Raw genomic sequence first — 27,462 nt, forward strand, 5'->3', positions numbered from 1 at the left:
GTCTTCCTTAGCCTTAATATGTGGGTTTGTTTCTAGTTTAGTTGTAACTTGTTACATCATGTTCTGTTGCTATCCCTGAGAGGTCAGCACTGCATTTTTGAAAGAAAATGAAGAGGAGTGGCTCAAGCAGAGAAGGGAGGTTGAGGGGAGGGACTGTGAAGAGTGGAGAGAGTTCCAGGGAGGTAAGGCAAGAGAAAAATAAAAAAAAAATAAGAAACACAATTCAATGTCAGAAATGAAAAGAAATTTACATTTCAGTAAATAATTTAGCCACTTTGTACTTTCTTGAAAAGGTAGCAGTGGGATTTTCAAAGTAGAAACATTTTTAAGCAGTCAGAAGAACAACATGGGAGAACCTGAGAAAAGGGCTGCAACCCATGGCGTCAGATGCTTTGCTAAGATCAAGGTATGGATTGTTTCTATGTATGCATGTATATACTCATGGAAGCAAGCAAAGAAAGTGATTATAATATTACTCAGTTTATATGAAGTTTTCCAACATGAAAAGAATTTTAATAGATGTGTTGTTAAATTTCTTTTTTTATTGGATGTTTTATTTACATTTCATATGCTATCCCCTTACCCTATCCCTCACCCACCCAGGAACCCCCTAAACCTTCACCCCTCCTCCTGCTTCTCTGTCGATGTACCCCAACCTACCCACCCCACTTGCACCTCCCCATCCTCAAATTCCCACCCCCTGGGGCATCCAGCCTTCATGAGACCAAGGATCTCTTCTCCCACCTATGCCCACCAGGACCCTCCACTCTTACATATACAACTGAAGCCATGGATCCCTCCATAAGTGCTCCCAGGCTGGTGGTTTAGACCCTGGGAGCTCTGGTTGGTTAGTATTGTTGCTCTCCTCATGGGGCCACAAACCTTTTCTGCTCCTACAGTCTTCACTCTGACTCCTGCATTGGAAACTCCATGATCAGTTCAAAAGTTAGCTGTGAGCATCTGCCTCTGAATATGTCAGACTCTTGAAGACCTCTGAGGAGACATCTATATCAGGCTCTTATCAGCATGCACTTCCTGACTTCCACATCAGCATCTACCTTTGGTGACTGCACATGGGATGGATACTCAGGTGGAATGGTCTTCAGATGGCCCCTCCTTCAGTTTCTGTCCCTCACTTTGTCTCCATATTTGCTCCCTTGAGTATTTTGTTGCTCCTTCTAAGAAGGACCGAATCACCCCCACTTGGTCTTCCTTCTTCATGAGCTTCATGAGGCCTGTTAGTTGAATCTTAGGTAATTCAAGGTTCTGGGCTAATATCCAGTAATCAGTGAGTTAATACCATGTGTGTTCTTTTGTGATTGGCTTACCTCACTCAGGATGATATTTTCTAATTCCATCCATTTACCTAGGAATTTCTCAAATTTATTGTTTTTAATAGCTGAGTAATACTCCATTGTGTAAATGTACCACATTTTCTGTAACCATTCCTCAGTTGAAGGACATCTGGGTTCTTTCCAGCTTCTGGCTATGATAAATAAGGCTGTTATGAATATAGTTGAGCATATGTCCTTGTTATATGTTCGAGAATCTTCTGGGTATATGCCTAGGAGTGGTATAACTGGATCCTCAGGTAATGCTATGTCCAACTTTCTGAGGAGCCACCAGACTGATTTCCAAAGTGGTTGCACCATCTTGCAGTCCCACCAGCAATGGAGGAGTGTTCCTCTTTCTCTACACCCTCGCCAGAATCTACTATCACCTGAGTTTTTAATCTTAGCCATTCTGACTGGTGTGAGATGGAATCTCAGGGTTGTTTTGATTTGCATTTCCCTGATGACTAAGGATACTGAACATTTCTTTAGGTGCTTCTCAGCCAGTCATGTTTCCTCAGTTGAAAATTCTTTGTTAAGCTCTATACCCCATTTTTTAATAGGGTTATTTGGTTGTCTGGAGTCTAATTTCTTGAGGTCTTTGTATATATTCGATATTAGCCCTCTATCAGATGTAGGATTGGTAAAGATCTTTTCCCAATTTGTTGGCTGTCATTTTGTCCTATTGACAGTGTCCTTTGCCTTACAGAAACTTTGCAATTTTATGAAGTCCCATTTGTCAATTCTTGATCTTAAAGCATATGCCATTGGTGTTCTATTCAGGAACTTTCCCCTGTGCCCAAGTATTCAGGGTTCTTCCCCACCTTCTCTTCTATTAGTTTCAGTGTATCTGGTTTTATGTGGAGGTCCTTTATCCATTTAGACTTGAGTTTTGTACAAGGAGATAAGAATGGATCAATTTTCATTCTTCTACATGTTGTCCTCCAGTTGAACCAGCACCATTTGTTGAAAATGCTGTCCTTTTTCCACTGGATCGTTTTAGCTCCGTTGTCAAAGATCAAGTGACCATAGGAGTATGGGTTCATTTCTGGGTCTTCAATTCTATTCCATTGATCTTCCTGCCTGTCTCTGTACCAATACCATGTAGTTTTTTTTTTTTTTTATCACTATTGCTCTGTAGTACAGCTTGAGGTCAGGGATGGTGATTTCTCCAGAAGTTCTTTTATTGTTGAGAATAGTTTTCACTATTCTGGGTTTTTTGTTATTCCAAATGAATTTGAGAATTTTGTTTTCTAACTCTGTGAAGAATTGAGTTGGGATTTTAATGGGAATTGCATTGAATCTGTAGATTGCTTTTGGCAAGATGGCGATTTTTATTATATTAATCCTGCCAATCCATGAGCATCGGAGATCTTTCCATCTTCTGAGATCTTCTTCAATTTCTTTCTTCAGGGACTTGAAGTTCTTGTCATACAGGTATTTCACTTGCTTGGTTAGGTTCATACCATGGTATTTTATAGTATTTGCGACTATTGTGAAGGGTGTCATTTCCCTAATTTCTTTTTCAGTTTGTTTATCTTTCATGTAGATTATGGCTACTGATTTGTTTGAGTTGATTTTATAACCAGCCACTTTGCTGAAGTTGTTTATCAGGTTTAGGAGTTCTCTGGTGGAAGTTTTGGGGTCACTTAAATATACTATCGTATCATCTGCAAATAGTGATATTTTGACTTCTTTCTTTCTTATTTGTATCCCTTTGACTTCTTTTTGTTGTTTAATTGCTCTGGCTAGGACTTCCAGTACTATATTAAATAGGTAGGGGGAGTGGGCAGCCTTTTCTAGTCCCTGATCTTAGTGGGATTGATTCAAGTTTCTCCCCATTTAGTTTGATGTTGGCTACTTGTTTGCTGTAAATTGCTTTTACTATGCTTAGGTATGGGTATTGAATTCCTGATCTTTCCAAGACTTTTATCATGAAGGGATGTTGAATTTTGTCAAATGCTTTCTCAGCATCTAGTTAGATGATCATGTGTTTTTTTTTTTCCTTTGAGTTTCTTTATATAGTGGATTACATTGATGGATTTCCAAATTTAAATTTCTTGATTTAAAGAAATTGAATTAACATTAGGGATATCTAACCAGGATTATTCATCCAGAAAAGTTAGAGAGTTTAGAAGGTGTTAAAGAATGATGTGGTTTAAAATGCTCTAGGTATGTTCCGGTAGAACTTCGTCTGTGGTCAGAGGTCAATCTAATACTCAGCCTTCAGGGGTTGCTAACAGAAGGTCAGAGGTCACAGTTAGGAAACAGTTCACTGCAGAAGAATTCTGTTTATTAATATGTGAAGACTTTGTGATGGAGTGAGAAGATTATTATCTTCAAGTTTGGCAATACAACAAGCATTCTTTTGTAAGAAAATTGCTTATTATTTTAGCTGTGTTGTTTGTTTTCAGTATTTTAGTAGAGTTATTATTTTTATAACTCTAAAGTCACTTTTACACCACCAAATGTGAATTTATATTAATCCAAAATATCTGAGTAGTGGCCTAGTTTCTACAAAGTCCTGCAAACATTCCTCTCTAAGATGCTGCCTCATAGGTTATCCTATTAAAAGTCCATTTTAGTCAGTTACACATTTTACCTATTATACCTCATGTTATATCATTATATTGATGTTTTGGAAATGCTAAAACAATTATTTCAAAAGACAAAAGTTAGAGGTAACTGTTTAAAAACAATCAGATTTCTCTCCTTCTTTGAATTTATAATTATCTAGAATGTTAGGGTGGTCAAAAGATATACAGTACCATACTGAAACTCCTGCTTTCTAAATTTAGAAATATAATAGTTTAGAAAAGTCTCCCAGGAAAGGAACAATCATACCATTTATGGCTTTCATGGCGTTCAGTCATACATGTACTTGTTACTTCACCGGTAAAAAATGTTTTTTTCTAATCCAGTGTCTACAGAGAAGGACTTGGTTAAACTACATCCATCAAAACATGTAAAAATTCATCAACCTTGGGGAAAGACAGCTAGGAACAAGGGTGTTGATAAGGAGGAGTGGAGAGAGAAGAGAACTGGCAACAATCAGAACATATCATCTATGTATGAAATTAGAAAGCAGCAAATTTAATCCATAAAACTTACTAAAGAAAATGAATGAAAATTTTTTAAGGGGGCTGGGGAGCTACTTTGATTGAATGTACTTGCAATGGAGGCTAGAAGGCCCGGGTTCAGTTTCCAAAGCCTACACAAAAAATTATTCATGGAGTTATATAACTATGATTCTAATTTAAGTAGATGGGATTCAGACTGTTCAATACTTGAGACTCACTCAAGAGTCAGGCTTTTCTCCTGGGTGAATTCCAGGCTGGTGTGAGTCCTTGTTTGAAAAAATAAAAAAGTATAAAACTTGAGGAATTATACCCCATGTTGTCTTCTGGTTTCCTCATGTGCATATGCAAATATGAAGTCATTCTGCATAAACATGCACACATATGTGTATGCCCCCACACACAGACACACACACACACACACACACACACACTCAACCAAAGGTGGGGGAGGTGAAAGAATTTAGGAGAGAATAGAAAACTTACCTAGTAAGCCTAAAATGTCTGCTCTGAACGGGTTTGTTATAGACTCTAGAGTATTGAGATAAAAGACAGTAGGATTAGCTTTATAACTACTGAGGTTATGGAGCCGAAGACCTGAATGAGCATAGTCACTCATGTCTTTTACTTTCTGAGAAGTAAAGGCTCTCTGTCTTCTGCAAAATGTGAGTGAAACAAATGATCTTTTAAGTATGATTGTTTTTTAATTTTGGTAGACTTTGCTTTAAATATAAGACCTGATTTTTAAAGCTCATATAAAATTTATTTTATAAGTTACTTCTCTTGAGGATTTACAGTAGGATTTAAGAACATTGCTGCAAGTGGAATTTGGGATTAGAAGTCAAAAGTGTATACTTTGTAGTATACTGAACTTTGAATTCACTTCTTTCAGTTAGTGTTTTTTTTGCATATGTTTCTTCTCGTGTTTATCCAAATTACTTGGTCCTTGTGACCATAAGTTTACAAGTAAGAAATAGTAATCTAATACAGTATTATAAGCATGTTATTTCAGATGAGATAGTACAGGAATTCCAGTAGCTTTTTGTTAACAAATAGCCGATAAGTTGAGAAAAACCAGGAAGCTAATACACTACATCACTCAACATGAGGTATAAGTGAATTACTAGTTACTAGTTACATACTAGTTAGGTAGTGAGGAGTCTTAACTGTGCTAACCCATGCTTTATCTGACACCTTAGGAAGGCCAACAAGGTTCTGCCCTGGATTTCTATGCCATGAGCATCACTTGGACAGATAATATTCAACCAGAAAGGCAAAAGTAGGTCACTGTACTATGACTTTTGTCTACAGTACAGAATACACCTTGTGTAAAAGAATTCAAAGAGGACAAAGTGGTGAACTGGCCCAGGACATCCAGAGGCATGTCATTCCTGCATAGAGAACATATCAGGCTTGCTGCAGACACAGTGCCTTGGAGTAATTCTGAATTCTCTTCCTCCCCTTCCTTAATGGGACAGCACTTGTCCTGCAGATAACAGTACAGTGCAGAAGCCCATCAAAACCTGTGTCTTACATAGAACAACTCTATGTCTTTCTGTATGCATAAGGTACACTGAGAAAAGAGTAAAGCCATACCATTCAACAACACAACTGCTAACCAACTATTCAACCTGTATATCCAGAATGAGGACTGCACACCAGAGGGGGGGATTATACTTCAAACTTTCTTGATTGTTCAAGGGTTGTTTATGTTGGATACGGTCATCCATCTCATGATGCAGGCTGTTTTGCCAGTAGATGACAGATACATAATCAGAAATCAAAGTTTTCATTGTTTTCCTTAAACATTTTTCTTCTTAGATGTTTCTGATGGCATTAACATGTGCATATATCTCCAAATCATTCTCAGGAGCTTATGTGAGTTCTATGCTCATACAAATAGAAAGACAATTCGGTATCCCCACCTCTATAGTTGGACTCATCAATGGGAGCTTTGAGATAGGTGAGTTAAAATTTATATGTATTTACACACACACACACACACACACACACACACGTGTATATCTGTATATCTATATATCTCTCTATATATATCTCAAGAGAAAGATAGATAGATAGATAGATAGATATTTTGCTGTGAAGTAGCCACTTATGTAGGTATCCTCATAATGACACCTAATTAGTAGCACATGTACTGACATTGTCCCTTTTTATGATAAATGGAGGATAGAGCATTAACATTTTCTTCTGCCATTTGGTAAGCCAAAGAGATGGTAAAGACTTTTCTTTGGTATTTTAAATGGTTGAGCTAATATAGTGGTGGATTACCTTGGGATAAGAATCCAGGTCTGTTTTCTAGCTGTCAAACTACAGTTAGCTGAGCTGTTAATGTAGTCAGAAATCTGGGAAAAATAAATTATAATCTAGGTGTCATGTATTAACTAAAATTACTGAGGTTGGTTTATAGTACACTATGTAAACAGTTTCCATGTACTCGTGGTCTCCATCTTGGGCAGAGTCAGTCTGGCTGTCAAGCCCAGAATACTAAATGCTTTTTCTTATGGAGTAGGTACATGAGAGAAATGACTCACATTGACATAGGCAGTATGACACAGTTAACTCTCTGAGTATCGTCTGTTTGTCTTTAGTATAGGCCAAGCTCTAGCAGTGGGCTTAAACTTACTCTGTACCACAGGCTGACTTTCATCTTACATTCTTCCTCTTCTTTCCTTCTAGCAGCTGTGATGACAAGTATGTTCCTCCAGATCCCACTTGTTCTTTCAACTCTCAAACATTCTTATCAAGGACCTCACTGTCAACATAGTGCTTCCAAACAAGTTTTTTAAACCAAGCTTTCTCCTAAACCACAAAGAGGAATTTTTGTTTTGACCCTTTGACCAGTGCAATGGAGACCTAAGACCCTGTTGGTGCATTAGGACTCCAAACAGTATTATGTCATCTAAGGAAAGAAGTGACAACAGGAGCAGGCATCAAATTTGGCCATGTTCAACAACGAAGCTGGTTTTAAATTGCAAGCTAAAAACCATGAACCCATTTGAGTTTGCATAGTGCAGGCATGAGAGGAGTGGTTAGAAGTGAAATACAGATCTACACTAGCTTTTTTATACAATCCCAAGGGATGGATGCTCATGAATAGAGCTTTAGTATACTCCAGAAAGGAAGAGATCCTTTCATCAGGGTCACAATTGCTTTACATACTAAAACAATACACAAAATATCCTGACCCCATACTCCACGAACCCCCATCTCTGTTTTCTTAAGGTGGTTGTTAAACAATGAGCCCCAGAGTCTAAATGCTAGAGAGACTGTTGACTAAGAGCTGCTGATACTTTACTTCAACAAGCATTCTTATTTCTCTCTTTCAGGAAACCTTTTGTTGATTATATTCGTGAGTTATTTTGGAATGAAACTGCACAGACCTATTGTGATTGGTGTTGGATGTGCAATTATGGGTCTAGGGTGTTTCATAATATCACTACCTCATTTCCTCATGGGCAGGTGAGTATTCAAATTTTAGCTACAGGAAGTGAGACTCAGAATTTCCTTTCTGGGAGTAGGAAAGCTCTCCTAGCTCCATAGCCTGGATGACTATTTGAGTAAGACTTTTGCCACCTCAATCCATTGCCATTGATCAGGGTATTATGAAAAGATTCTGATACTTTCTTCACCTTGATATCTTTCTCTTGCCACTCTTCTTTTTTTTGCTATTTGAGCACTGGCATCTTAGATTTTATTTATATCTTGTGATTTTCCTACTTCTAACCTCTTGTCTTCTCATCTCCTTGATATTCCTGGGAAATTTAATTTTGTCACCCAACCTTTTGAATGAGATTGTAGTTCATATCATCATATTTAAAAATTCTTATTGTTAAGCATACTCTCTATCTAATATGTTTCTTCTGGAATATCTTGTATTTTCTCAAGAATTCAGTATGTTTTCTTTTGTGACTCCTCATTTGACTCCATTGTCTCTGGCTCCTTCACATGTAGGTTTTTATTCTTTGATTTATGATAATAGAGTATGCCTTATAATGGCCTTGGTTATTTATTCATATTTAAGAGTTTATATTTAAGAGGATATGGATGATGAACAAGTGATTGAATAGGGATTGGCTAATGATCGAGAAGGAATGCTTGATTTTGAGCTATTTTTGAAATGTGTGTAACTAACTTTCATCCTAGGCTGTCATCACTGCTCTTACTAAAGAGGTAAATATTTGGGTATGCCACAACAAAATGGGAATATAACCTTTTAGTATTCATAGTTTTTTTTTTTTTTTTAAAAAAATAATGACTTTTCTTTTCAGCTTCCGTGTCTCCCATGTATCTGTTTGGATCCTCCTCACCCTCAGCCATTTCCACTTGGAGAGATGAAGGGCAAGCCTAAGGATCTAGCTCCTCCTTATGTGCCCTTTAACCCCCACTTTAGACTTTGTTCTGTGTGGTCAGCTTAACCCTGCATTGGGAGTTTCTTCATGCAGCTTTCCAAGGGGGCCTGGAAGATACCCTGTTGTTGGTTATGTTTCCCTTCTACCTTCTGATTCATATATTCACAACACAATTTCAAAATTTTATGGACATTAAACTGACTATATATTCAATCTTTCATTTGCCTTTTTAAAATTTTATCTATTTTTTGTATATATTTGGTTGGTCAAGCTAGTGTGTCTCAGGCAAAACTCTCAGGAGTCAGTTCTCTCTGACTACTGTGTGACTTGGGATGGAAGCTTGAAACACAAGCATCTTTACTCATGGAGTCATCTGGTATTCAAGAGCCTATTTCTTCATGTTGTTCTTTCTTTGTTCTCTTTTCTCTCTCTTTCTTTCTCTCTCTTTCTTTCTCTCTCTTTCTCTCTCTCTCTTTCTCTCTCTCTCTTTCTTTCTCTCTCTCTCTCTTTCTTTCTTTCTTTCTTTCTTTCTTTCTTTCTTTCTTTCTTTCTTTCTTTCTTTCTTTCTTTCTTTCTTTCTTTTGAAGAAGAGCCTCATGTAGCTCATCCTGCCCTCAAACTCACTCTGTAATTAAGAATATTCATGAACTTATGATTCTCTTGTTTTTACAGCCTGACTGCTTGGATTAGAGGTATTTTCCACAATGTCTGGTTTTACTAAATGCTCAGGGTCAAACTAGGATTGTTGATTACTAGACCCTGAAGTACATCTCCATATGTAGATCTCTTTTTTCTGTGATGATATGGGCCTTCACTTTTTTTGTTTTTAAGCCAGTATTTTTCCCTTTTTAAATTTATTTTTCTCTCATCTGTTACACCTCGACTGCAGTTTTAGCTCCCTCCCCTCACCCAGGCATCCATCTCCACCCCTAGATCAACTCCCTCACTTTCCCTTAGAAAAGGGCCACTCTTGAAAGGACATTAACTAAATATAGCATAAGAAGCTACAATAAGAGCACGCACACATTCTCAACAGCAACCCAGAAAGAGGAAAGCAGTCCCAAAGGCAGGCAAAAGAGTCAGAGCAGCCTTTGCTCCTACTGTTAGGAATCTCATAAGAACACTAGGCTACACAACCATAAGATATATGCAGAAGTCCTAGGTTAGACACATTCAGGCTCTCTGATTTCTATGAGCCCATTTGAGTCCCAATCAGTTAACTCTGAGGACAGTGTTCTTGTGCTTTCCTTGAACCCTGATGGCTCTCAACCAATCATTCCTTCCGCTCCTCAGAAGGACTCCCTGAGATCTTATTATTTGGCTGTGAAACTCTGCATTTGCTACCATCAGTTGCTGGATGAAGTCACTTTGTTCTCTCTCATGATGAATATGCTAGGCTTGAGTCCCTGTATATATTACAGACATAGCAGATTGTAAGTTAGAGGAGCGGTGGCTGTGTTGGTGTTCCTATTCCTCCACTTAAGAATTTGTCAAGTTGAACACTACTTTTTACAGCCATTTTATTGTCAACTGGGAGAATAAATCGACCTTGAATGAACGACTGAATTTTAACTAGATATTACACCAAATGAAGCCTATTTTTATCTTCTTAAGTGTTTTTGAAGGAAACAGAAAGTCTGTGAATGGAATGGAACAAATCATCTGTCTGTCTGTCTGTCTGTCTGTCATCTATCTATCATCTATCTATCATCTATCTATCTATCTATCTATCATCATCTATCTATCTATAATCTATCTCTCTACCTCTACCTTCTATTTAATCTATCATCTATCAATCACCTATCTATCTATCTATCTATCTATCTATCTATCTATCTATCTATCATCTATCTATCTATCTATCTATCTATCATCTATCTATTTATCTATCATCTATCTATCTATCTATCTATCTATCTATCTATCTATCTATCTATGTATCTATCTCTCATCTATCTATCTTCTATCATCTACCACCTATCATCATCTATCTATCTATCATCTATCTATCTATCATCTATCTATCTTCTATCATCTACCACCTATCATCTTTTTAATTTTTTTACATTCTGTTCAAATCAGTGTCAAGAAATATTTGGCAATTATTGTGTTTTCCCATCTTCTGCCAAAAGAGATAATTCTTTGATGCTGACTTGTCCTCCCAATATCATGAGTAGAGAGACACAGAACCTTGTCCATATTTCATTGACCTCCATTTTGGGGACATCCAGAGAAGATTTCTAAGGAAAAGTTATTCTGAGTTCTTTGCTATATCATGCAGAATAGAAATTAGAATGTTGGCAAGTACAGTTCCCTATTATGAAGAGTTCAGCTGCCCAGGCTCAGGCTTTCCTCTGCTTGACATTCATCTAACAAAGGTGAGAAATACATCCAGCATATCCTCCAATGTAGAGACTTAGATGGATAATTTTTCTACTTCACTTGCATTTGGTCATTTTCTTTCTTGGACAACCTGTTCCTTAGTAAAGTGCTCAAGTGAAATTAATACAGTTTGCTAATACTTTTATTCCTATAACTCTGTGTAGTTACATGATAGCTTCTGTCAAATCTTGATATGGTATATACAGGTTTTCTTCTGTTGAAGTTACTGAACATATGAAAAATGATTGTTTGAATTCACAGAAAGGAAGGCTAGGGCTAAAGCTCAGAGAACCCAGAGAAGATATCTTTTTCTATGTTCTTTGTGTCTCTCTAAAGCTCTGTCTTCTTAGTTCTACATTACTGAGTTTTTCTTTTTGTTTTGACTTTGTTCTTTATGCTGCAACAATTATTTCTAGGAATTAGTTATTTAGAAGTCATCATGAGTCAGCACTAGAGAATCTAATAGTTTTGTCACCTATTTGTAGATACTTTAGAGCTAACTGTAAAGAAGTAACAAATTTTTGGTGATTATCAAGTTTTTTGATATTGATTACTTACATTTATTAATTCATATGTTTTGTTTTATTTTGTTCTGTTTTTTGACAAAGGATGTCATAAAGTTCATGCTGGCTTCTAGATTGCAGAATTAAGGGTGGCCTATGGCCTGATGTTCCTGTCCTCATTTCTTATGTGCTAGAGCAACTAGCCTGAGACACCACACTGTTTCATGCTGTTCTAGCATTTAAAACTAGAGCTGCATGTTCAGCTACATGTCACATGCCTACTGACACAGATTCTGGCTTATTTATTTATTTATTTATTTATTATTTATTTATCTGTCTGTATATGTACACGTGCATCTCAGAGGACAACTTTATGCAGTCATTTGTCTCCTTCCACTTCCATGGGGGTCCCAGGGATTGATCTCATGCCATTTGGCTTGTGCAGTAAGTCCTTTCCTGCTACATTATCTCTCTGGTCTTTCCATAGGATTCATGATAATTAGACTGAGTTTTGTGGAAAATTCTTTCCTGGATCTGTATACCCTATTTTAGGGAAGCATTAGTCAGTAATCTGCAGATGCTTTCCTTGCACTCAACTCCTCACAGTGAATGTTTCCTGTGTCCACACAGATACGAATATGAAACAACAATTTCACCTACAAGCAACTTGTCCTCAAACAGCTTCTTGTGTATGGAAAACAGATCCCAGACCTTGAAGCCAACGCAAGACCCAGCAGGTTGACTCTGGCTTCTCATTGCTTTCTGCTCAGACACGTGGCCAAAGAATGCTCTTTTATGAAGGGCTTTAATAGGACACTAGGTTTAGTAGACATGTAAGACAAATGAACACAATTTATTTCCCTTTTCAGAGAAAAGGGATGTCTAATTACCGAGAATATTCTTCCTCATGAGTTTGAATATACTTATTAGAATCTTTTGTTTCTTAACCAACATTGTATAGTTTGTCCCACAAGTGAAAAAGACTTAGAAGGATTGATTTACACCAAGGCTGAGACCTATGTAGCTGGTCTTGTTTGGTTTTCTATTGCTGTAATGAAACATTAACTTGAAAAAATATTTACAGAAAAATTTGAATTAACTGTCAGTAATACTTGGTTGTCAAATACTCAATAAGCTTTTTATTCTTTTAATCCAGAGTGTATGAGAGAAATGAAATCATTAATGTGGATATATGTACTGGTAGGAAATATTATACGTGGAATTGGTGAAACTCCGATCATACCCTTGGGCATTTCCTACATAGAAGACTTTGCCAAATCTGAAAACTCTCCTTTATACATTGGTAAGTTTCAAAATCAGAGTAGAAATCAGTTATTGATTTGAGTGCTTTATGTGTTCCAGAACAGTGAGCAGAGTGCTGTGGCACAGTTGGTTATAAGATTGCTCAAACAATTGGAGATTCTTTCTCAATGTTTAAAGAGACCAATGTACGTATGTATAACATGCTTATGCATATGTATTGTATATGTCTCATGAATACCAAGTTTATTATTTTACATTTTGAATATATAAAAATACCCGAGGTAGGGTGGTATGTAGCTAAATGGTAGGGTACTTTCATAGTCTCTTGGATTTGATACCCAGCTTTGTAAGTGAAGGAAATGTAATTGAGGCTTAAAATAGTTTCACATCAAGGCCATGATTTGTGTTTATGTGTGCAAGCAAAAATTCTTTGTGTGGTTATTTAATGTCCTGTTTTTGTTTACTTCCAGGGATTTTAGAAACAGGAAGGATGATTGGCCCAATGATTGGACTTTTTTTTGGATCTTTCTGTGCAAGCATTTATGTAGACACAGGGTCTGTGAATACAGGTGACACAATGCATTTTGTCTATACAATCCAGTCCCTAGAGTATGGGAGAATGCTTGGGAGTGCAATACTACTGCTGATTTTGATCCTCAGTTCGGTTAATTATCACCACATACTTATGACCGATCTAAGAGAGGCAGGGATAAGGGCAATGACCTCATTCTGATGAAAGATATTTCATTCTCTCATTATATTTCAGATGCATCTTTTGTTCCAAAAGATTTACTCACACAGGTTTTATTCAATGAAGCAGTCACTGTGAATCATACAACAGACCTTTTTGTTATGTGATAAGCACCAAATTATAAAGGTTGCGTATGATAGACAGAAGTATTGATTTAGTGCTCTCAACTATATCAGCACACAGTGCTATTTAGAGTTAGAGTTTTTAAAACTAAATACACAAAATGTAAAAATTAACTGGATACATGCATTTCATTTCTTATCTTTATTAATGTATATGTGTCTCTGTGTGTGGATGGATTAGATGATTCACTGTGTATGTTTGTGTGTACTTGCTGAGGTCAGAAGAGGATATCAGGTCTCCTGAAGTCAGAGTAACTGGCAGTAGTGAATTTCCATTTGGGTTCTGAGAATAAAATTCATGACTTCTGCAAGAGCAACAAAGCCACTAAACTGTCTCAGCATCCCCCTTCCACACCTACTGTGATGTTTTGACACATGACTATATCAGAGTCAAGCTATTCCTTATGTATGTCTCAAATAAATATTGTTTCAGTCTTTTTGAAATTTAGGTTTCAGTAATACCCACTGTAGTGCTCTGGAACCTTTTCTTCTTATTTAATTTTAACTTCGCCCTATTTATTAACCTCAGACACTTTTTCTAACAGTCTGAATTAGCCAACCAAGGTGGTAGATGTCATTACTCTCAGAATTTTGTTATCAGAAGCTCAAGTTCCAAAAAGGAACAAGAACAAATTATGAATAGTTTAAAATGATTATGAATGCCAATAATTTTCTTCAGTTTACACAGGAAAGAATGATGTAAGCTAATGCAATATCTGTATTTCTTTACAGATGATTTGACCATAACTCCCAAAGATACACGCTGGGTCGGTGCTTGGTGGATTGGCTTTTTGGTCTGTGCAGGCGTGAATATCCTGACCAGCATCCCGTTTTTCTTCTTTCCAAAAGCACTCCCAAAGGAAGGATTTCAGAATAATGTGGATGTAACTGAAAATGTCAGAGATAAGAAGTTAGAAAAGGCCAAGGAGGAAAACCGAGGAATCACTAAAGGCAAACATGAAAACTAAACTCTTTGGTTTAGATGGGTCTGTGATTTGTAGGCAACTTGTCACTTGTATTGAGATAAGACACTTTGTCATTAATCTTCACTCTTAAGATGTGTTGAATGTCTTCAAAATTCACCACTTTGAAACAACTAACATGATAGGGAACCTGATTTAACCTTGGATTAGACTTTATAAAAATTTCAAGTCAGTCTGAAAGCTCAATGAGCAAATATTGTTCTTATCTGTTTTGGCAATCCTATTTTACAGAAAATATTAGTCTAAGTTAAAAAAAAACATGAGTAGTCAGAAATTTAAGATGATAAAGATAAAGATAAAAATCTGTTTGATAAGAAAATGTTTAGCTGTGAGCACCCTTGAAGTCAAGGGTAAAGAGAAAACATGATAGCTGACATAATCCTCTATATTTGAAGGTGTGTGGTAGTTTACAGGACAATTGTTCCCTTAGGACAGACTGTTTTACATCAAGCAGGAATGTTTCTAAGCATCAATGCAGAGTAGAGATGCTTCTGTGAGAAGCTACAGTGGGACAAGGAAGTGTTCAACAGTGCACATTTTTAAAACTTGGCACTGCTCTCACAGTTGTGTGTGTTGATACCTATGTAGTGTTCTCCAGAGATCAGAGAAAGTGCATGAGGGGTGTGGCTTGGGCTCTGGAATTCTGAAAGTGTATAGTTGGAAGATAGGAGGGACCAGTGCTTTACCTATCAAATGAGGGTAAGAGTGTGTTATATTCTTGGGTGACTGTGATGTTCTTTACTGACAACTATGGGGAGCACCTTACTGATGATATTGCCATTTCCTCTATCACTCATATTCTTCAACACCAATGTTCACTGATTAGTCACACATCTGACTTAAACACTAGAGACCATGACAGAGCAGCCAAGCCATACTGGAAGAGAGGGCAGTGGCTTGAAACTTCTTAGAATCATGATCGTGTGAACAATTCTCCTGAAAGGGGGAATACTGACTCTACTGTGTGACTGTGATCTACCAGATCAACCTAAAGCATATAGCAGAGAATAAGACATAAAGAAAATAACTGTGCTCCTTGGAGATTCATTTAAGGCAAGATGTCAACAAGCATGAGTGGACTGAAGCTCTCAGGAATACTGATTAAACCATGTCACTCATGATGATGTGTTTTGTCAACAGAGTCAGAGTTTTTCATTAACTTTTTTCTTCCTCTACTTCCAAATGGTGTCTTCTTGATATTTTTCTCTCAATAAAATGTTAAACAATTTATTAAGGCAAATGTAAAATTAGAAAATCAATACAGAAGACATGAATAGGAAAGAGAGTGTTAAGAGTGAATTTCAGCCAAATTCTCTTGAGTAACATCCAATCCTTTTAGCAGAGACAGGCTACAAACTGGACATAGTTTTTAAAAACAGGGAAAAGCTTTGGTTAAGTTGCTTAGAATGTTCTCGGTATTCACTAACTGAGTCATCGGGATTCCTTACAGTGAAACCGTCCTGTTCAGATGATTATGGTTATCACTAGGTGCTTCTAATGTATGCCCTGCTGTGAAGTTCTGCTGAGATGCTGAGGATGTCTCGGCTATTTCATGATAACTGTTTTCAGTTCATTCATTTTTGCATAAAGGAGTGATAGCGTCAGTTTCTGAAATCAAACTTCATCAAATTGAGTCCTTCGTAATTATCAAAGAACAGAGTAGGCACTCTGTAGAAGATGCTGAATATTAAAGGAAATGAAGGCGTATGGCCACAGACTTGAATCCATGTCCTCATAGTTTTGCTTGGTGGAACAATTGCTTTCTGGTTCCTGTGTTTTTTTTTTTAATTAATCATTGCATTTGTTTTGAATTAATCATTGTATGTGTTTATATAACAAATGTTATCTGTTTCCTGGATTCCCCTTCACGAACCCCCACCCAATCTCAGTCCCCTTTACCTCTAAGAGGGTGTTTCCCCACCCACTCATCCCCTCATGCCTCACTCCTAGAATTCCTCTTCTCTGGGGCATCAAGTCTTCACAGGACCAAGGGCCTCCCCTCCCACTGATGTCAGATAAGTCCATCCTCTGCTACATATGTAGCTGGAGCCACAGACTGGCCCATGCATACTCTTTGGTTGGTGCTTTAGTCTCTGGGAGCTCTGAAAAGTCTGTTTTTTTGATACTGTTTTTCTTGTGGGTTGCAGTCTCCTTCAGCCCCTTCAGCCCTTCCCCTAACTCTTCCATTTGGATCCCTGGGTTCAGTTCAATGGTTATCTGTGTGTATCTGCATCTGTCTTAGTCAGGTTCTGGCAGAGCCTCTCAGAGGACAGTCATACCATACTCTTGTCTAAAAGCACAGTTTTGCATCAGCAGTAGTGTTAGGGTTTTGTGTCTGCATATGAAATGGATCTCAGGGTAGGTTGGTCTCTGGATGGCCTTTCCTTCAACCTCTGCCCCAGTTTTGTCCCTGCATTTCCTTCAGACAGGGACAATTTTAGGTTAAAAATTTTGAGATAGATGGTTGGCCCCATCTCTCAACTTGGCTATCTATTGGAGGTGATCTCTTCAGGTATGTCTCCCTGCTCTTTTATGAGTTTTGGTTAATGTCATCCGGACTGGGTCCTGGGAGCCTCGGTATCACTGGTGTCTGGGACTTTCTAGTGGTTCCCCAAGATCCCCCTTCTCCATTGCTACATATTTCTATTCATTCTCCTGACCCTGTGGACTTGTCTCCTGTCTTTTTCCATACCTGATTCTGCCCTACTTTTCTCTTCCCCTTCCCCTCACCTACTCAGGTCCCTACCACCCTCTGCCTCCTGTGATTATTTTGTTTCCCCTTCTAATTGGGTTAAAAGCATCTACATTTTGGCCTTCCTTCTTGTTATGTTTCATATGGATTGTGAGTTGGTTGATGGTTATGTAGAGCTTTTGGGCTAATATCCACTTATCAGTAAATATATACCATGTATTTTCTTTTGGGTCTGGGTTACCTCACTCAGGCTGATATTTTCTAGTTCCATCCATTTGCCTACAAAGTTTGTGAAGTCATCCTTTTTAATAGTTGAATAGTAGTCTCCTGTATAATTGTACCACATTTTCTGTATCCATTCTTCTGCTGAGGGACATCTGGGTTGGTTCCAACTCCTGGCTAGTATAAATAAGGTTGATATGAACATAATGGGACACATGTCCATGTAATATGTTGGAGCATCTTTGGGTTTATTCTCAGAAGTGGTGGAGCTGTGTCTTCAGGCACAACTATTTTCAATTTTCTAAAGAATCTCCAGATTGATTTCCAAGTTGTCTGTACAAGTTTGCAAACCCACCAGGAACAGAGGAGAGTTCCTCTTTCTCTATGCCCTCTCCAGAATTTGATGTTGCTTGAGTTTTAGATCTTAGCCATTCTGATTGGTGTAAGGTGGAATCTTAGGCTCATGTTGATTTTAATTTCTATGTTGATAAAGAGTGTTGCTTTAGGTGCTTCTTGGCCATTCAAGATTATGGGGATTGCATTGAATCTGTAGATTGCTTTTGTTAAGATGACCATTTCTACTATGTTAATCATACTGATCCATGAGCATGGGAGATCTTCCTATTTTCTGAGGTGTTCTTCTGTTTATTTCTTCAGAGACTTGAATCTCTTGTCATAGAGATGTTTCACTTGCTTGCTTAGAATTATACCAAGATATTTTATATATTTGTGCCTATTGTGAAGGGTATTGTGTCACTAATTTCTTTCTCAGCCCATTATCCTTTGTATAGAGGAAGGCTACTGATTTGCTTGAGGTAATTTTACATGTAACCAATTTGCTGAAATTGTTTATTACTTGTCAGAGTTCTCTGGTAGAATTTTTTTGTCAGTTTTGTAAACTATCATATTGTCTGCCAATAGTGATACCTTGACTTCTTCCTTTCTGATTGTATCCCTGTGCCCTCCTGTTGCTGTATAATTGCTCTAGGCAGAATGCTGAGTACTATATTGAATAAATAGGGAGAGAGTGAGGAGCCTTGTCATGTTTCTGATTTTAGTTGGATTGGCTGTTGGTTTACTGTACAGTGATTTCTTTACATTTAATAGTGTGCCTGAATTCCTGATCTCTCTAAGACTTTTAAAATGACATTTGTATTTTGTCAAAGGTTTTTTACCACCTAATGAGAAGCTCATGTGATTTCTTTCTTTGTGTTTGTTTATGTACTGGAATATGTTGATAGGTTTAGGTATACTGGACCATTCCCATTCCTGCATTCCTTGGCGAAGTTTACTTGATTGTGGTGAATGATCATTTGGATGTGTTCTTGGATTTGGTTTGCAAGAATTTTATTGATTATTTTTGCATTGATATTCATAAACAAAATTGGTCTTAAGTTCTCTTTCTTTGTTGGGTCTTTGTTTGGTTTAGGTATCAGAGTAACTGTGGCTTCCTAGAATGAATCACGTAGTGTTTCTTCTCTTTGTATTTTGAAGAAAATTTTGAGGAGTATTGGTTTTAACTCTTCTTTAGAGATCAGGTTGAATTCTGTCTTAAAACCAACTGACTTTGTGCTTTTATTTTGGTTGGGAGACTTTTCATGACTGCTTCCATTTTCTCAGGGGTTATGGGATTGTTAAGACAATTTATCTGGTCCTGATTTAGCTTTAGTATCTATATCTGTCTAGAGAACCATCCATTTCATCTAGATTTTCCAGTTTTGTTGAGTATAGGCTTTTGAAATAAGACCTGATGAATTTTTTTGAATTTCCTCAATTTCTGTTGTTATGTCTCCTTTTAATTTCTAATTTCATTAGTTAGGATATGGTCTCTGTACCTGTTAGTTAGTTTGTCTAAGGGTTTATCAATCTTATTGATTTCCTCAAAGAACCAGTTCTTAGTTTTGTTGACTGTGTATACTTCTCTTTGTTTCTACCTGGTTGATTTCAGCTGTGAGTTTGATTCTTTCCTGCCATGTACTCCTCTTGGGAATGTTTGCTTCTTTTTCTTCTAGAGTTTTCAGGTGTTAAGTTTCTAGTGTAGGATTGCTCCAATTTTTTATGAAGGTACTCAGTGCTATGAATTTTCCTCTTTGTGATGTTTTCATTGTGTCCCAGAAGTTTGGGTATGCTGTGCCTCATTTTCATTAAATTCCAAAAAGTCTTTAATTTCTTCCCTGAAGAAATTAAAGTTATCGTTGAGTACAGAGTTGTTCAGCTTCCATATATATGTGAGCTTTCTGTTGTTTTTGTTGTTACTGGAGTGTATCCTTAGTGCATGATGATCTGACAGAATGCATGGGCTTATTGCAATCCCCTTGTATATGTTAAGGCTTGTTTTTGTTTCTGATTATGTGGTCAGTTTTGGAGAAGGTACCATGAGGTGCTGAGAAGAAGGTATACACTTGTTTTAGGGTGAAATATTCTACAAATATCTGTTAAATTCATTTGGTTCATAAGTTCTGTTAGTTTCACTGTGTCTGTTTAGTTTCTGTTTCCACGATGTGTCCATTGGTGAGAGTAGGGTGTTGAAATCTCCTACTATTATTGTGTCATTATCAACATGTACTTTAAAGTTTAGAAACATTTCTTTAACAAATGTGGGTGCCCTTGCAATTGGGACATAGATGTTTATAATTGAGAGTTCATCTTGGTGGATTTTGATGAGTCTGAAGTGTCCTTCCTTATCTCTTTTGATAACTTTTGTTTGAAAATCTATTCATTGAATATTAGAATGGCTACTCCAGCTTGTTTCTTGGGACCATTTGCTTGTAAATATTTTTTTCAGCCTTTTAGTCTGAAATAGTGTCTGTTTTTGTCAGTGATGTGTGTTTCCTGTTTACAACAAAGTGCTGAGTCCTGTTTATGTATCCAGACTGTTAGTCTATGTTCTTTTTATTGGGGAATTGATACCATTGATGTTGACAGATATTAAAGACCAATGATTGTTGGTTTCCATTATTTTTGTTATTAGTGGTGGTATTGTGTTTGTGTGGTTCTCTTCCTTTGGGTTTGTTGTGAGATGATTAATTTCTCGTTTTTTTCTTGAGAGTTTTCCCCTCTTGTGTTGAATGAAGTTTTCCTTCTAGTATCCTCTGTAGGCTGGATTATTGTAAAGGTACTGTTTAAATTTATTTTTGTCATAGAATATCTTGGTTTCTTCATCTATGTTGATTGATAGTTTTGCTGGGTTTAGTGGCTTGGGCTGGCAATTGTGTTCTCTTAGGGTCTGTATTACATCTTTTCAAGATCTTCTGGTTTTTAGACTCTCTCTATACAACTCTGGTATAATTCTGATAGGTCTGCCTTTATACTTTACTTGGCATTTTCCTATTACTGTTTTTTAGTATTCTTTATGTTATTCCTTTGTGTTTACTGTTTTGATTATTATGTGATGGGAGAAATTTATTTTTTGGTCCAATGTATTGGATGTGCTTCTTGTACATTTATGACCATTTCTTTTTTTGTTGTTGTTTTTCTTTCTATTTTGCATATATTAGCTCTCTATAACAATGGCCTTCATTATAACATTATTTTTTTTAAATTTTTTCTCAAAGCATAATTAATTCACACAGGGCTTATAAAGGCAGGATGTGGAGAAGGGAATGACACTGGAGTGTAGGTGTTCAGGGGGAATACAGATATCTTCAGAACCGGGTATCGGCTAGGTGAAGGTTCAGGGGACAATTCACTATGACTCTGCTTGTGACTGGCTTGTTTTTATCTAAGTTGGTATTGTCTGCCAAGGCTACCTATTTACAAGGTCTATGACTACTCAGGCTTATAAATTTCCACAAAAGCTGCCTGTTTACAATAGCTTATAGCCATCTGTTTCAATGTTTTTCTACTGAGACCCAAGACTTGGAGTTAGTATACATGTATGACAGGCCTATTGCTGATTTTAGGCCTATGGCTGATTTTAGGCCTACAGTGTGTAAGCAGGGCTGCCCCTGACATCTCCTCCCTTCTCTAAGTATAGAAGGGCTGTGGCAATTCTAAACTTGTGAAGGCGGGGATAAAGGCCTGACCTCTACTAATTGAAGGGGACCTTGTAATGGCTCCGGTCCCCCTGTCGTTGTCCAGTGAGGCACGAGGGCCATACTTGTCCCTATGTCTTTTTCCTAGAGAGGGATACTTTTGACATCAACCCCTATGCGGTCAGGCTTGTCCCTCAGGGTACCCGGAGAGATACTTTTTAACTTTTACTTATATTCCCTTGCAGTGCTTAGCCTTGCAGCCTAAGCAAGAATTCAGATCGCCTGTCAGAGGGGGTTCTGGGTGGCCCCTCTCTGTTTGGTCTAGGGGCAGAAGTCCCCCCTTTTAGGTTGGGTGGAGATGGGTTTTGGAAACACCCTGTATAAAGAAACAACCTCATCTTGAGTCTCGTGGTCCTCCATAGCTATCTTATGATAATGTATCTGAGTAGGTTTTGCTACCAAATTATTTATCTGTTATATCACAGAGTTAGTGCGCCTATTTGAGGGCCAGGGACCAGCAGAAAAAAGCAGAAAGAACCCAAATAATGGTCCCAAGATGGAAGGAAATAGGGTTGACAACCTTGGAGAGGGTGCAAACCAATTCTTGTACCGGCATTCATCAGTCTCTTTCTCTCTCTGATTTTTCTTAGGGACTTCACTACCTATTTCATGCTCTCTTTAACCCTCCTTGTCTTGTCTATGCAAAGGCAACCTTCTTCTTTGAGGGTTGTACACAGTCAAGAGCTGTATACAGCCTTTTCTATTGTACTAGAGTAAATCGAGTCCCATAAGGATCTTTGCGATTTTAGGAGGTCTCTTCAGACAGCGAAATGAGGGATTTCTCCAGATTAGTGATGTCAATCTCTAGCTGTTTGATGTTCTTGTCAGTGGTCCTTCAAAGGTCTGAGTAGTATAAGTTCTGAGGCCAGTATCTGGATTAGAACTTCTAACAGCAGACATCACGGGTGATTCATTTTTACCTGGAAAGGAAAAAGAAGGGGATTCTCAGGAAGATTTCTCTTCCCTGGATGTAAATTGTTATTCATCATTTCTTTCCTTAGGTTGAAGAAGTTTTCTTCTATTGTTTTTTTTTTTAAATGTTTTCTGGCCCTTTGCATTGGGAATCTCTTCTCTTTTTTATTCCTATTATGCTTAGTTTGGTCTTTTCATTGTTCAGGAAATTTTCATTCACCAAGGAATTCATTTTCCTGAATTTCTTGGATGTTTTGACTTAAGAGTTTTGTGAACTTTGTATTTTCTTTTACTGTTGTGTTAATATCTTCTGTGGTATTGTCCACACCGGAGGTTCTCTCTTCTGTCTCTTATATTCTGCTGGTGATGCTTGCATCTGTAACTTTTGATCCCTTTCCTATGTTTTCTGTCTCCAGGCATGCCTCCCTTTGTTATTTCTTCATTGCTTTTATTTCCATTTTAGATCCTGGACTGCGTTTTTTAATGCCTTCACCTATTTGATTGTGTTTTCCTCTATTTATTTAAGGAATTTATGTGTTTCCTCTTTAAGGACTTCTATCTGTTTATCTATGTTCTTGTGTATTTCTTTAAAAGAGTTATTTATGTCCTTCTTGAGGTCCTCTATTATCTTCATGAGATGGGATTTTAGGTCAGAATATTGCTTTTCACGTGTGTTAGGATATCCAAGGCTCGCTGTGTCGGTCGAACTGGGGTCTAATGATGTTTAATGGCATTGATTTTTGTTGTTTATATTCTTGCACTTGCTTCTGTCCATCTGATTATCTCAGATGTTAACTGGCCTTGATGTCTCTGTCTGGAGCCTGCCCTGCCTGTGAGCCTGATTATGATGGACAGCCTTGGTCAGGTTGTCTTTGCAATCATATTTATGATGATCCTCCTGGGAGTTGACTTTTCTCTTGATGTGGTTGTTGGTGTATGAGAGTGCTGGAGCACCTGATCTGCTTCTGGGTGAATTTGTGGACCTGTGGACCAGAAAGTTGATATTTCTCTTGCAGGGCAAATAGGGTCCATCTCTTCTCAGCGCAGTGGGAATCCCAGTTAGGCCAGGTATTGGGATTGGGCATGTTTCACCTGTGAGACTGTTTGTGATAGACCTCACTGTTTGTGATAGAGTCAGTTTTTCTCTAAGTGTGGAAGGTTGTCTGGAGGGCTGGCTCTGCCCTGTGCCAGTTTGTGAGTTGGAAGTAAACTCTAGTTCTTATATAACCAATTTTGTCACTAACTTGCAAGTGATTTAGGGATGTTACAGAACTTTAACTCCAAAGGTGTAAAGATTTATCACATGCATTTGTGTTGCAATACAGAATCTTTGAGATTTTAAGGAGCATACCGGACACAAATGGTACTGCCAAGATAGCTCAATGATCTCTATACTCTCTTGTTTCAGATTTCTTTCCATTCATGAAGAGCCTCTGCAGCAACCCAATTTATATGTTATTCATCCTTATAAGTGTGCTCCAGGTCAATTCATTTAACATTTCATTTAACTTCTTTCCTAAGTACGTGGAACAAGTATATGGAAAATCCAATGCAGAAACCATCTTCCTCATAGGTATGTACTTTCATTATTTCCTTTATAGCACTTTCCTCTTCCATTATAGCATGGAAAAAACTATACAAAGAGCATGATAAACAGGAAAATAATGTGGCTAGGAGATTACAATGAAATGCCATCTCTTAGGATATCCTGGTACATGTCTTCTTGCCAGGCTCCATGAAAATCAAGAAATAATAGGGAAATAACATGGGTAAAAAGAAACTTTTCTGATATTTCTTCAGTCAAAATGGGAAATCATAGTTATGGCAATGTTGGAGGAAGCTTGTATCAGTCAATTATCAGATACCAATATATTAATTCAAAGAGCAATACAGAGTTAACTCACTGAGAGTCTGTGTCTTACCTCCACATTTTTCAACTGGGCTCCAATTCTTGACCTCCACATTCCTCCTAGTTCAGTCCTTTGGTCCCTTTGTGGTATGAGAATTATGTGCAGACACACTCTGCATTTCTTTTAGTACATTGAAGCCAAGGGTCCTTCTTTACTGTTGAAAACTTAAGATCAAAGGCTGCCTGCATCCATGTTGTCTAGAATTTCTGAAAATACAAATATCAGTCGTCACCCTCAGATCTGATTAAATGATGGGAAGCTCAAAAGGATGGTTACATTATTCTAAGCTTTATGCTGGTGTTGTGTGAACGCAACTTTGCTGGAATTTTCTTTTCCCTTCTTTTATTCCTTGAAGTTTGGCTTTGGAAGGAGAGTCAAGGGGAAGAATGCTGGGCAATATCAACTATGCACAAAATGTATTACACTTGAAAAGCATAGACTCACTTGCAACTTTCAAAGCCATCTGAAAGTAAATTAAATTCCCAATAGACAAAGTGGAAAGAAATATGTGAAACATTTAATATCATATATGAAGCTCATAAGTTGCTTATTACCTGCTGCCAATGATTATATAAATGCTAACTGTCTTTTAAAATTGAAGTTTTGAAGGATTTGAGAAAACCTTTGTGCAATATTTGAGTGAGTGGGGATTAGGTTTGCTGCATACTAGAATAGAATGAAATAGCTTCTTAAGTAACATATATTAGAAAAAATTATAACTAAGCAATGGTGAGTCAGGAACTTAAGTCCAATACAACTTCCCAGTCACCATTGTGAAGGCACTCAGTAAGTTCACAGGTCAGCATCATTCTTTGTCTTGGCATTGGAATGTCTCACTCACTCATCACTCTGGCCAATCCATGAGCATGGGAGATCTTCTTCTGTTTCTTTCTTCAGGGTCTTGAAGTTCTTGTCATACAACTCTGTCACTTGCTTGGTTAGACTCACACCGAGGTATTTTATATTTTTTTATGACTATTGTGAAGAGTGTTGTTTTCCTAAGTTCTTTCTCAGCCTGCTTTTCCTTTAAGTCGAGGAAGGTTACTGATTTGTTTGAGCTAATTTTTTATCCAGCCACTTTGCTCAAGTTGTTTATCAGGGTTAGGAGTTCTCTGGTGGAAGTTTTGGGGTCACTTAAGTATGCTATCATATCATCTCCAAATAGTGAGATTTTGACTTGTTCCTTTCCAATTTTTACCCCTTTCATCCCCCTTTGTTGTCTAATTGCTCTGTCTAGGACTTTGAGTACTATATTGAATGAATAGGAAGAGAGAGGGCAGCATTGTCTAGTCCCTGATTTTAGTGGGATTCTTTCAAGTTTCTCTCCATTTAGTTTGCTGTTGGCTACTGGTTTGCTGTATGGTGCTTTTACTATGTTTAGGTATGGGCCTTGGATTCCTGTTCTTTCAAAGACTCTAACCATGAATGGGTGTTCAACTTTGTCAAATGCTTTCTCAGCATCTAGTGAGATGAATTTTTTTTTTTTTGGTTTGAGTTTGTTTATAGAGTGGATTACATTGATGGATTTCCTTATATTGAACCATCCCTACATTCCTGGGATAAAGCCTACTTGATCATGTTGCATGACTGTTTTAATGGGTTCTTGGATTTGGTTTGCAAAAATTTTATTGAGAATATTTGCATGGATATTCATAAGGGAGATTGTACCTAAGTTCTCTTTCATTGTTGGGTCTTTTTGAGATTTAGGTATGGGCATAATGGTGGCTTCATAAAATGAATTGGGTAGTGTTCCTTCTGTTTCTATCTTGTGGAATAGTTTATAGAGAATTGATATTAGGTCTTCTTGGAAGGTCTGATAGAATTCTGCACTAAAACCATCTAGTCCTGGGCTTTTTTTTGGTAGGGAAACTTTTAATGACCGCTACTATTTCTTTAGTGGTTATAAGACTATTTAGATGGTTTATTTGCTCCTGCTTTAACTTCGGTGTCTGGTATCTGTCTAGAAAATTATCCATTTCATCCAGCACTTCCAGTTTTGTTGAGTATAGGCATTTGTAGTAGGATCTGATGATTGTTTTTTTTTAAATTTTCTTAGTTTCTGTTGTTATGTCTCCCTTTTCAGTTCTGATTTTATTAATTTGGATATTGTCTATGTGCCCTCTCATTAGTCTGGCTAAGAGTTTATCTATCTTGTTGATTTTCTCAAAGAACCAGCTCTTGATTTTGTTGATTCTCTGTATAGTTCTTTTTGTTTCTACTTGGTTGATTTCAGCCCTGAGTTTGATTATTTCCTGCCATGTACTTCTCTTGGGGGCATTTGCTTATTTTTGTTCTATAGCTTTCAGGTGTGTTTTCAAGCTGCTAGTATGTTCTCTCTCCAGTTTCATTTTGTAGGCACTTAGAGCTATGAATTTTCCTCTTAGCACTGCTTTCATTGTGTCCCACAAATTTCGGTATGTGTTCTAATTTTCATTAAATTCTAAAAAATCTTTAATTTCTTTCTTTACTTCTTCCCTGACCAAGTTATCAATGAGTAGATCATTGTTCAGTTTCCATGTGTATATGGGATTTCCATTGATTTTATCATTATTGAAGGCCAGCTTTAGCTTGTGGTGATCTGATAGGATGCATGAGATTATTTCAATCTTCTTGTATCTGTTGAGATCTGTTTTGTTACTAATTGCATGGTCAATTTTGGAGAAGGTACCATGAGATGCTGAGAAGAAGGTATATCCTTTTGTTTTGGATGAAATGTTTTTTTTTTTAATTATCTGCTAAATCCATTTGGTGTATAATTTCTCTTAGTTTTCCTATGTCTCTGTTTAGTTTCTATTTCCATGATCTGTCCATTGATGAGAGTGTGTTGTTGGAGTCTCCCACTATTATTATGTGAGGTACAATGTGTGCTTTGAGCTTTAGTAAAGTTTCTTTTATGAATGTGGGTGCCCT

General features: G+C 37.3%; 1 protein-coding gene across 1 annotated transcript in view; it reads left to right on the forward strand.

The window, feature by feature from the left end:
• The first annotated feature begins 346 nt into the window (after window positions 1-346).
• The window catches only part of LOC114612605 (solute carrier organic anion transporter family member 1A5-like), a 44,305-nt gene continuing 17,189 nt past the window's right edge, over window positions 347-27,462 (forward strand). The window contains exons 1-8 of the mRNA XM_028757582.1: window positions 347-406; window positions 6,230-6,371; window positions 7,756-7,888; window positions 12,294-12,400; window positions 12,820-12,966; window positions 13,397-13,495; window positions 14,532-14,750; window positions 24,051-24,215. Of these exons, the coding sequence (XP_028613415.1) occupies window positions 347-406; window positions 6,230-6,371; window positions 7,756-7,888; window positions 12,294-12,400; window positions 12,820-12,966; window positions 13,397-13,495; window positions 14,532-14,750; window positions 24,051-24,215 (1,072 nt within the window). The remainder of the gene's footprint in view (window positions 407-6,229; window positions 6,372-7,755; window positions 7,889-12,293; window positions 12,401-12,819; window positions 12,967-13,396; window positions 13,496-14,531; window positions 14,751-24,050; window positions 24,216-27,462) is intronic.

Source organism: Grammomys surdaster, unplaced genomic scaffold (genome assembly GCF_004785775.1).
Source record: "Grammomys surdaster isolate TR1022 unplaced genomic scaffold, NIH_TR_1.0 126176, whole genome shotgun sequence".
NCBI classification, from domain to species: domain Eukaryota; kingdom Metazoa; phylum Chordata; class Mammalia; order Rodentia; family Muridae; genus Grammomys; species Grammomys surdaster.